Below are 12,253 nucleotides of genomic sequence, written 5' to 3' on the forward strand. Positions count from 1 at the left end.
GACATTCCCATCAGCTGTTTGGTCATTGTGCTTTTTAGTGGAATTATAGCACGTTACAGTATTTTTCTCTGCAGCTTAAACATTGAACAAACCCAGACATCCGGAGATGCTAAAATGAAAAATCTGTTTCCTCTTGCTTTGCCATTTGCCAAGTGAACTCTGTCAGATAGCACATTCTATACATTTGGAGTAAACGAAATTACTCTTAATGTGTTGGCAACATCTGTCACAAAACCCTCTTCAATCTATGGCTTAAATGCATTGGATAAGAATGGACGTGACAGTATATTCAATGAGGCACAGTTACGGTTGGGGGCACTTGCCTTAAGAAACGTAAGGGTTTTTTGTTCTTTTTTCTTTCTCTCTTCCTTGTTTTGTTTTGTTTTCTTTTGTTTAATGCCCTGCACAACACAGAGGAGATTCTGTAATCTCTGATGAGCAAAGTGGCTGACAGACACCTGTCTTGATTATAGATAACCTGTACTTCAAACCCTCTAAGTTGTCTGTCCCCAGTAAAGTCTCTCCAAGGGGTTCCTGTCTCCTACTTCTGATTTACCCACTGATTGTAAATTTCTTTCATCCCTTGAAACTATTAAGGAATCTATGTTCTTAATAATTTGCAGGAATCCTTTCTTCATTGAACATGTTTACTGAATATGAACAAGAATGCATGTTCATACATGTCCTTCCCCAAGAATCCTTATTTTATTGTTCATTTATTTGCAATAAATGGCCTGGTTAGGAAAGGAATGTTTCCCTTAATTGTTTTCCACTTTATGCCTACTGCTGCTATTTACAATTCCAAATTATGAGAAATCTCTTCCTACTCTTCCCTTTGATTGTCAGTTTCTGGTTTGTCCACAGAAGCAACACTCACTCTGTGTCATCTGTAATCAAATGAGTCCCCAAACACTTGATGAGAAAGGATTCTGAGGAGTCCAGACAATCCTTCCTAAATTAATTCCAAATGCAGGCAGTTCAGTCCTTCTATTCTTTTCATGCATGGATTTTGATTCCTCTGTCATATGCTCATATATCTCATTTGCATACTGCCTCCCAAACAAAGACTAAAGTCTACCTCTTGCCCCACTGGAGAATGAGGTCGCCTCTAGGGCACAGAGAAGGAAGTTTTTCCGCCAAACACAATTTGTTCTTTATCTCTGATTTATGATGAACAATCCTTTATGTAGCTACAGCAAGCTGATGACAATTGAGGGGTTTCTGGGATGGTGGCAGTTTAGCTGCTGGAGCTTCTAGGGGCAAAATTCTAAGAAGGTAGTCTAAGTTTCAAGTTCGGGAACAGTATTGAAGTATTGCACCTGCTAAGGATTAGAATGTTGTGAAAAATGCCACCTCTTGCTTGAAAAACAATGGTTTAGGACTTTGTCTTTGCTCTGAGGTTTTTCTATAGTTTATCCCTAAGTGATTTAAGAAGGAGCAGGTTCTTCTTAAAGTGTTTACTGCTGGTCTAGCACAACAAATACCGGAAATAAGGGCCAGAATTTTTGTTGTTGTTGTTGTTTTCTAAGGAAAAAGTAAGGTGGTTTTGTTTAAAGAAATTCAGGCAGCAGGAAGAAAAAGAAAAATTAAGTAAAAGCTTATCTTATTATGTCTCTTAATTCAAGAAGCGTACCGATGAATGACAGTTCATGGATGCACCAAAACAAAACAACAAAAATGAACAGGATGTGTATTTGTAAGCTACAGACCTATAAAATATTTTTTCTGATTGATGCTAGCTCGTGTGCAAATGTCCTTGTAAATGATGTTGGCTCTGAAAATCAAGCATTTCCAACTATTTGGCTCAATTTCTGTCCTCCCTCCATATTAACGAAGGTGAGCCCATAAAGGAAGGATGAGTGAGAACCTGATCTTTTAACAGATACAGTCAGGAAATTAGATTTGGATAATACATACCATGAGGAATTGATCATCCTGAGGAAACGTTCTAAGAAACATTTGCTTGTGGGTAATTTGGGAAGTGAGATCCTGCCATCTACATGAATCTGTCCTCGTTTTGGTTCTTCAAAATGTTCACTTATATGGGGGGAGAAACGTCACATAGTGAGAAAAATGTTTACAGAAAAAAAAATAGCATTCAGATACATAATCATTTTATTACCACTAGGTATTTAAATGAGTTGCCATACCATGAGCTTCTATCTGTATTACCATCTTTAAAATAGAGCTTTGAAACCCCAAAGATTCTATCCAGCCCTAGCTTTTCAATTAAAAAAAATATATTGTTTTGTTCTCCAGGCTAGTCAATTAAGGTAGAGTAAGTAGGATGAAGAAAGGAAAGGGCTTGCCCTTTGCTCTACTATCTACGTGCAACTTTGTATATGAACAGAAGTTTTTAAAAATGTCTGTTAAATTTTGCATTCTCAACAGTTATAATAAATCAAAAAGCATATTCTAGAAGTAGGCCTTTCCTAACACCTTATGAAAAGCTTGACCTGTTTTTTCCACTAATATTTTAGCAGCCTTGCATTTGACCAGCATTTAACAGAGTTCAGTATTCTGTCTTGTTTCAAAAGCACAGATAGAAAGTAGGTCAAAGATTAGGAGGAAAAAACATGGAAAATAGTTGGTCTAATTTTTATATCATTTATGTTAGATTTTAATCTGTCTTTCAAAGAGATCCAGTCAAGAGACTCATCTGAGCCAGCATTATTCTCCTGGTAGTAGATTGTATAGAGGTGATCAATAATTAACCATATAAATCATGGATAAAGACATCAGCCAAAAGTTACTCTTATTCAGTATCAAGAGAAACTAGATAATCTCCATAGTATTAATATTTTTCAGTTAGAGAAGTTTGTGTTTAGAACAATGAAAGAAGATACATATGGTATCTTGTAACATTCTATATTCAGTGTTAGAATTGTAAATGATAAATATTTTAGACACATACAGATGTGAGGAAAAGGAGGTCAGTAGTGCTGTCTGTTTAGACAAGCACAAACTGGCACGGGTGGATGTAAAAATCATACATGCTTGAGCTTAGCCTTTTCATTAAAAAGCAAGCGCATTTGATGTTGAGACAGTTCGCTGTGTTCATTTTTTTTTAAGTTTCCTTCCTTGTGGAACCTGTTTTCAGATGGACATTGTGTGTGCTTGTAGGGTGCTGTGATTACGCCGACAATGGATCATCCTATGTCAATGCAGGCAGCAAACATGATGGGCCCCCTGACACAACAGATGAATCATCTTTCATTGGGCACAACAGGAACGGTGAGTGGAAGAGTTGGTTTTGTTTTGTTTTCTTGGACTTCTTCAATAAGACGCAATGTTGTCTGTTGTTACTGGCATTATCACTGGCATTGTCACTGGCTCTGTGCCGTTGACTAACACACATTTCAGGTTCCATTATGAATAAGCTGCCTGGTGCATGGGTATTCAGCGTAGGGACACATTTATTCATGTTGACAAGGCTGAAGTTTCCACTGTGTTGCATTGAAATTTGAGTTACTTCTTGTTCATATGACACAGTGTACCAGGCATAATGTCTGTCTGTGGAAAGGTGTCTCTGTGTAATGCACCTGCAAATCTAGAACTTGTAACATAATACACTTGAGCCTGGTTTTCTTTTCCCAGATGCTTACCACTTCAGCTAATGTATCATTCCCCGGTCATTCATAAGTCAGGGGCCAACTTTGACTATGACTAATACATAGAGCTTGTTAATTTACTTTCAGTGTTTAAATCAATGAAAAGTAATTCAGAACCTGACAGGATCCTGTTCTTTTCATCTTTGTTTTGAATATGTAGACATACATGATGTTGAAAAAAAGGAAGGGATTCTAATGTTCTTGATCTTTTTTAATAGGTTGGGATATTTTTGACTACCCATTATTTTCCTTAGGGAACTAAAGTATATAAAAAAATGCTTATTACAGCCTTGATTTATATCAACCAGGCATTTGAAATAATAAACAAAATTTTATTTGATTTTTAAAAATCTGTTCAAAGGCAACTCCCCAAATGGCGAAGAGGGAAAATGTCTAATACAACCTGGAATACTACAATTTGGTTAAATATCGTTTTAGATAATAATGGAAAACATCAAAGTCAATCTCTCATGTGACACTATTGGTTTATTTTTTACAAATGTTAGTGCAGATAATTTTTTCATTTTTTAAAGATGTAGAAATTTTTTTAACTTTTTTTTTTTTTTTTTTTTTTGTCATTGAGGCAGCTTAATTATTATAGAAAGAGCACTGGACCAGGATTTGGGAGTACTGAATTCAAACCTTGATTGAGCACTGTTCTTTCACTTTGTCTTTGGGGAAATAATCTCTTCCAGTCTCAATTTCCCTCTCCATCTGGCTAAAGTACTGAGCATAGTGATATATGGGGGCTCTTTGACTATGTGCCTCAGTGGCTGTAAGTCCATGTCTTCTAGTCACCACTTCTGTGACTCTTCTCAGTTATGCTGGCCTCATCTCCAAATATCTATGTACACTGGCCATATTTGGGAAATGGTACCTTAAAGCAATGGCTTCCTTGTCACATAGATGTGTTGACTCATAGGCTTTTTGGAATGTAAGGAGTTTCTGACATGTCCACTGAGCCCACAAAAATTTGCTCTAAATAGGAAGAAAGTCCATATACCTAAAGGAAAGAGTCACATTGTTTCAATAAAGACATTCAGTTTTATTAGTGTAAACCAAGTACCTATCTTGAAGACTTCAGCTGCTGAACTTCTAAAAAGCAGTTGATGATACCTTACCTGTCTGAAGGCAGTCGTTGGATCAAATAATTTCTGAGGTCTCTGACCTAGGCTTTCAAATGTCATGTCTGAGACTACATTTAACTCTACATTGTCGTACAGCTAATTTTCATCAGGGAGATATTTTTTAGTAAGGTGTAAGTGTTATTTGTACTCACTTGGCTCATTTACTAACAAAGCAATTTCCAAGTTTATTGGGAGAAACTGAAGTTTATCATGTCCGCCCTGTTGACTTCCCTTCATATCAGCCTTCCTCTCCTTGAAAGCATAAATTCTGAACAAGTGAAGTAATGCACTCTTACTATATTGAACGACAGTCTAGGGTCTGGTAAAAGAGTGAATTATAACACAAAGTACACAAACACTGTATAAACCCTACTCATTTGAATTAAAAGCAAAACCAGCTGAGTTGATGAAGTTGAAATTTGCCAACTAGAAAAAAATACAAGAGCTATGTTAATTGAGAATATGACTGAATCCTTTAGAGAATTGAAAAATAAGCTAAAATATGTAGAATAGATTCAGAATTACAATAGTTGCTGATTCAATAACATATATTAAGTATGATTCGTATTTGAGCATTTTCAACAAGAACACATTCATATGAGATCATAATTTTTGCCGAGCTAGTAATAGCCAAATTACTTAATAATAAAATATACTCCCTCCCTTTCTTCGAGAGCAGAAGTTTTAAGCAGGTGGCTTATTTTGAACACTACATTTCTTCTAGTTTTGTTTTTTATCTCGTTCTTTTCCCCCTTCACGTTTATACTAAATCATGCTTAGGTACATCATAAACTTTGTGTAAACAGATATTTTGTCAAGGGTTAAAATTCCATAAGGCTCTGGAAAAGCAGAGAGAAAACATTACTATTCTGTTGATGTTTAGTGTCCAGAATACTGTTATACTCTTTTCTCAAACTATCAGTCTTATACTTGGATATGCTGTCGTAGATTCCTTTCATCTGAATTTTTGATTGGCATTTGTAGTGGATATTATGCAATTGAAATTCTTTTTTTTTTTAATTGGTTCTTTTAGTCCAATTTCTCCACCTTACTGCATCTTTTCAATTGTTTTATCTACTGCTCGGAAGGTAGGCTGGTGTTACGGAAAGAACAGTGGGCATTGGAGGTAAACTTGAGTTCAAAGCCTGGCTCTGCCCCTTATTGGATATGCATGTTAGGTTTCTTAACCTCTCTGAACTTTTATTTCCTCTTTTGTCAAGGGGGAAAATAGTATTTACATCGCAGTGGTGTTGTGAGCATTAAGTGGGATGATATATGTAATATACCTAATACAGTTTGATACCCACTAGATGCTTATCAAATGAGCTGCCTTTACCCCACTATCTCTGGTGGCTTCATAACGTGGGAATTTAGTCCAAGTCACCAGAAGGGGGTAGGACACCACCAAGGCCATAGAACAACTCTCTGGCCTGCTCTATTTCATTTGGCACCACTTAGTTCTTTCGAGTTTCTATTCCTTAGCTTCTAATTCTTTCAGGGTTGTAAACCCAAAAGTCCAGAGAAACCAACTAGGTCACATGAATGAATAAAGTTGACTAAGTTCAAGCAAGAAACCCTAGAAATATATAATCAAATTTGGTCTATACTTATTCTTGTCACAGCCATAGTCATGCAATATAAATACACATTATATTGGAGAGTATATTTTAAATTAGAGATATTTTCATGCAATGATAACATCATCTCTGCCTGAGTATTAGAGGAGTCAGTCGTAGGGAGAGGGGGTACCTTGGCAGCCTGGGACACAGATGCCTTGTCTAAAAGGGCAGCCCCTGCTCAACTCTAGACAGTTATTGCTACATGGACATAAGGACCAAAGGTGGCCTCACCTTCCAGTTTTTTAAGATTAAGCTAAGTATTTGCATTTTAACAGAAAATCTCCCTATATTTGAATATCAGACCAGTTCGTCCTAAGTCCTCTTAGTTTGTGACTTCTGCCCACTGTTTTCCTCATTCTCTCTGACGTCTCTGGCCATTGCTTCTTCTTTTCTTTCACAAGATGCTGAGCCAGGGTTTCATTTTTAACTTCTCATTCAAACATGATTTCCTTAAGCAAGCTCATCCACTTTCTTGGTTTTGAACTCTGCCTTCTGTGCTGAAAATCCCTGAATCTGAGTCCTCTATGCTAACCTCATCTTAGACTTTTAAAATCATTTAACCAACAACTTGCTAAATATCTCCATGTAAATCTCCTTCTGACATCTCAAAGTCGCTACAACCCAAACTAATTTCATGAGTTTCCCTGAACTTCCTTTCCACTGACCCTCTTCCTTTTATGGGTTTCTGCTCCTTATTCCTTCTCAAACTAATCCCATGACCCAGGCAGTCAAACGCTGCACTTAGGACTCAGTCTAGGTTCTTTCCTTTTCCCTCACCACCATTTACAACTTTTAAAGATCCACCAATTCTGTCCCATAGACGTTTGTCAAATACATCCGCTCCCCCACATTTGTGGAGTCTCTACCTCCCTAGTTTGCTCCAATCCATTTTCTACCATGTTGCCACAAGCAATCTAAGATTATCTGACCAATGTTTCTGTCGTACCTGTAACTTTTCAGAGTCTTTCAGATGTTCTGAGCTCACTGAAACTCTGCAAAACGAGGTGTGAGCAGTAACAACTCAAGATAAAGATAGGAACCTCAGTGGCAGAAGCAGAGAGAGATCCAGTGAATAATCCAAAGTAGGCAGGGATCAGGGTTGATGGAAATTGGAGCTAGATTAGAAATTTCCATTTCTAGAATGGGAGCCTTAGGCCATAGGTCATGTTCCACTTTTCTGAGATCCCTGAGGTAAAGAAGTATATTAAGCCAAAGCCTCTTTTTTTACCTTCATAAAATTCGATATATTTGACTCCCCCATCACCCCCAATTTTAAAATGGATACCATGTAGTTTATTTAACTTATCTCTGCCATTTGCCACCTCAAATGGCTCTCTACCTATTTTTAAGCTAGACAGAATCTGCAGGCCTTTAAAGAAACGAATTGTATGCAAGCAGTGTAACTTTTATCCAAGGCTCTGATGACCTTGAAGAATTCTCTAGCTTTTCTGCTTTTGTTTATTTTTTGTCACAGGATTCCCTCTATAGAACCAAAGCACTGTTATCCATAACTTCTTATCAGTCTATTGTGAGCTTTTGCAGAAACCACTGGGGATTTTGCTGTGTTATGAGAACCTCCAAATTGCATGACAATCTTGTTTTACAAGTTTCTTATCTCCTTTTCATTTGTTCAGTTGGTGGTCACCAGTGGCTTCCAATGTCACCAGAATCTATTCAGAGAAACAAGAAGTTTTTGTTCTGCAGACTCCTTATCTGCAGTTGTGTTTGTGCTCTCCAAACCACTGGTGATTTGTGAGGTCACTGGTTTCCCATGGTGTCACCATAGCCACTCACAAAGATAATCTTCTAATTGTAGTCCATTATTCACCATAGTTCTCTACATTTTTCAGTCACACCATTTCATTCTTACTGCTGTCAAATTCTAATGGTCTCAGGTGAAAATCCTGAATTATTCATTTTGCTTAGAGATTGTCTTTCTTTAAGTACTAGCTATGAACATGAGTATTAAGGCTGACAGTGATAAAAAGCAACACACGCTATTAGGTGGGCTCAGAGTTAGGAAATAGTATTATAAATTCATAAGTGGTAGTGAGTACACTTGCCGGGAAAGTATCGATTAATTAAAAAATGGTCAGATACAAGAAAGAAAATACAGATAAGAGGAAGTGGTTTTAAAAATTTGTTTTAGTCTTAGCATATGATAGATGAACTCTAATGGCAGTCTTAGAAACAATAAATACGCATTCAGTGAAGGTCAAATATTGTGAAAGTTTATTTGCAAATATTAAGCTTTTACTATTTAAAAAAAATGGATTCTGAATTCAAATACATTAGCAACAGAATACAAAAGCCCCAATAGATAAAATGCCAAATAACATGAATAGGGTAATGAAGGAAAAAACAGGATGCCAAAAAGCATATGAAAAAATAGTAATTAAAGACACAGTGAGTTAATCAAATATTCAAATGGACCCATACACATAACCCGTTAAATGATGTTACCAAGATAAAACATATTGCTGATGAAGGTGTGAGGAAATGAACATTCTCAATCACTGATGGTGTGATGATAGAAATGTAAATTTGTAAAAGTGTCTGTTGAACAGCAAAGTGGACAGTCAAGACACCTCAAAACAGCTCTGCCGACTCACCACACAGTTACAGTTTTGAGAAGGTATTCTATGGAAATAATCTAAAATAACAGAAAAGCCTTTAGACCTAAGAAATATCTGGCCCAGTGTTCTTTATAATGTCTAAGAAGTAGAATGATTAAATAAATCATAATCCATCCATGAACCAGAATGTGAGGCAGCATGAAGTTATAGGAGTTTAAGATGGGAAAAGGATTATTTATAATCTTAAGTCCAAGAGCAGGATGTAAATTTTCACGTGTGGAGTATCAACTATGAACAAAATATTTACGAAATAAGGCTGTAAGAAATACAAAATAAGTGTGGCTATTTCTGGATAATGGGATTAGAGATCATTTCTATTTTAATCATTTTACTTTTCTACATTCTCCAAGTATTCAACAATGAGCATGATTTACTTTTATGATTTATCTTTAAATGTTAAAAATATATTCTTGGGAAATGACTAGTGACATGGTCTTTAAATCAACTTTTTTTAGTTGGTAGTAATAATGTGTGATTACAGTTTTTTTAAAGGTATTAGGAAATACTACCACTATGAATAAAATATTTGAAGGCCCTTTCGATATGATTCTACTTATTCCAGATTTGGAGATTATTATGATCAACTCACATTCACATACCTGTTTTGAGACACAAAGTAACTCATGCCCAAGGTTTATTTGCATTTGAATCTTTGATCCATGTTGGATTTTGCTGGTCCAAAGTGCCTTGCAATGTCCAAGTTTTATTGTATCTTCTCACATGCCATTTGCTTTTGAAAGGGGGATTATCATCATCCTTTTGTGGCAAGGAGATAAAATGGAGAAAGATAGGAAAATAAAGTTTGAGGTTTTAGTTTTTAAAAATGCAATGAATACTGGTTATGTGAATAGAATAAGGGTCACACAAGAGCATGTATTTTATTTAATCATGTTTTAGAAGTTTATTTGAATATGAGCACCACCTGATCCCTTTTACACAGTTTACCTCTCTAAGGGGAGTTGGGGCCATTTTTAGAAGGGGGGCCTTGGGCCATAAGCCATGTCCCACTTACCTTTTTCAAGATCCTTGGTTTAAAGAATTGTGTTAAGCCAAAGTTTCATCTTCAAAACACAGATGTATTTGGCTTCATATAACCTGAAAGTCTGACATGGATGCGATGTAGTTTAAGTTAACCTTTCCCTACTATTTGCCACTTCCAATGCTATGACACTGGAAAAAGATGGCAATCATCTGTTGAATGGATTCTTTTCTATTTATCTCTGCTCTCACGATTCCAGCACACGAAGCTCCTTGGCCTTGTCCAACAGCCACTGGTATCAGAGCCAGAGCTGAGTGATTACTAACAAAACCCTAGTCTCAAAGTGCATCAGTCTCCATAGAGTGTGGGAGTCTACAAATTTTTCATTTATCTTTTAAAATTTCAGTTCTTTTGTTCTCCTGAACTTCGTTTCACATTGTGCTCTGGGTCCCTTACAGACGGGCTCCTTTGTAGAACATTTGTGTCAACCAGAGAGGGTAAAAATGCCACATTGATTTCCCAATGGAGGGGCCCAAATGATGACAGACTGAGGAAGCTGACAGCGTTCTAGGATAGCATGTACTGCTCTGGCAGGTCACAACGGGGCCTAACAACAGGTACCATGTGGCAGTACTGGGGACCATTGTATCAACTGTAAACTAGGGATCATAGTCCCTAGTTGAGTGTTTCAAGGCAGGGGGCTTAGGCAATCATATGACATACAGTGGGCACTTCCACGTTTTAGAGCTAAGATTCTATTTTATTTTCTTTTGTACTTCATTGCATTCTCTCTCATGCTCTTTTCATTCAAAGATTCAGTCCCAAGACAGGATTATGATACTCCACCAGCTGTTGTGTCAGGTAGGAAAATTCTAATTCCTTTAAGATTTGATTGGAGGGGAGAGATGGAGGTTGCCTGGTTTTCTCCAAAACTCTTTAAAGCAGTGATTCTCAATAGGGCTGGGTACAGGGAATTTAAATTTTAGCTCTGGGATTGAGAGTGGGGTAGTTTATGTGGTTCAGAAAAAAGTACCATTACTATTCCAATCCAGTTTTGTATATGGAAAATAAGTATGTTGTTTTTAAAATAAAAAGTAAAAGCTCAAAGATATTTGGTCTGTGAAGAATACACAGAAAATAGAGTCTATGTTCTGTGTATCAGTGATTCTCACTGTTAGAAGGGTTCGTCACAATTTCTGGGAAGTGGGGAAAGGATATTCATGTTTATCAAAAGAGGGCACAGCTTAATAAAAAATAGTTTGAGAAGCACTGCTTTAGAGACCAGAATTCTGCTGAAATCAGAAAGTCATTCCATTTTGCTTGCTCGGCACCCAGCATAGTGTCTGACACATAGTAGGTGCTTAATATAATTGTTTGTTGAATGAATCAAAAGTTCAAGTTTGTTCCAAAAATGGTATTTTGGATATTGAAAGAGAATCTGCCAATGTTGCATCCGTACAACAAAGTGGCAGAGGTTGATTTGAGAATGCGTTAGCATCTTGAGGATTTTAATTAGCAATATTTAAATTGTTTCATAAAATTCAGCGGTGCAGTTTGTAAGAGGGTATATGTATATGAAGAGGTTGGTTTTTTGTTTTGAACTGTGCAGATTCCTCCTCTGTGCTTTCGCCTTAATTTTGAATTTTGGTTTCTTGCAAAGAGGAAAATGGGCATAATTTTTCATTTTTGTTTATTTTTTTAACTAAATAAAATACTGGCAGCCTAAGGAGATTTGAACTCTTTGATCCATCTGATGTGTTAGATGATGAGGACATAAAATCTAAACCAAGAAGGGCATTGGTGTGACAGAGCAAGAGACGAAGGCCAGAAATAGAACGAAAGAGCCCAAAGGGCAGTGAAGTCTGGCAACCGAACAGTGGTTTTCAAGCAGAGAACACTGTGTTCTTGACCACCTGGTTTGCCTGACCCAGAATCTGAAGGGTAATCCATTTCTCATGTCTTGTGGACTTGTTTAATTATGCTCATGGCTGAATACTCATCTTAGAAATCCAATGGAGAAACAACGAGTTAGCTTTCAGCTGTAAAGTCACTTTGCTTCTCTTGAAGATCTCTACAAATTGTCATTAATTAAAATATCACTTATCTTTCCCAAAGTGTATTACCTGTCATATCTTAATGTGCCTATTTCATTTAGGATATGGGATCCCTGAGAAGATACTTTGTTCAATGCATAGAGTCTTTATTTAACATGTGGCTTCCACTCTTGATAATTCTCTAATATTCTTCTTGGTGAAAGACACAAATTGAAACTTCCTTCAAT

General features: G+C 36.7%; 1 protein-coding gene across 9 annotated transcripts in view; it reads left to right on the forward strand.

Annotated features, from left to right (window-relative positions):
* RBMS3 (RNA binding motif single stranded interacting protein 3) overlaps positions 1-12,253 on the forward strand; it is a 1,316,996-nt gene that overhangs the window by 1,240,008 nt on the left and 64,735 nt on the right. For 7 of the 9 annotated variants that reach the window (XM_053221878.1, XM_053221883.1, XM_053221880.1 and 4 more), the window contains 2 exons: positions 3,124-3,234; positions 10,786-10,833. In XM_053221878.1, the coding sequence (XP_053077853.1) occupies positions 3,124-3,234; positions 10,786-10,833 (159 nt within the window). The remainder of the gene's footprint in view (positions 1-3,123; positions 3,235-10,785; positions 10,834-12,253) is intronic. The other 2 variants (XM_053221882.1, XM_053221886.1) reach the window with 1 other exon arrangement.

This window comes from Acinonyx jubatus, chromosome C2 (assembly GCF_027475565.1).
Source record: "Acinonyx jubatus isolate Ajub_Pintada_27869175 chromosome C2, VMU_Ajub_asm_v1.0, whole genome shotgun sequence".
Classification (NCBI taxonomy): domain Eukaryota; kingdom Metazoa; phylum Chordata; class Mammalia; order Carnivora; family Felidae; genus Acinonyx; species Acinonyx jubatus.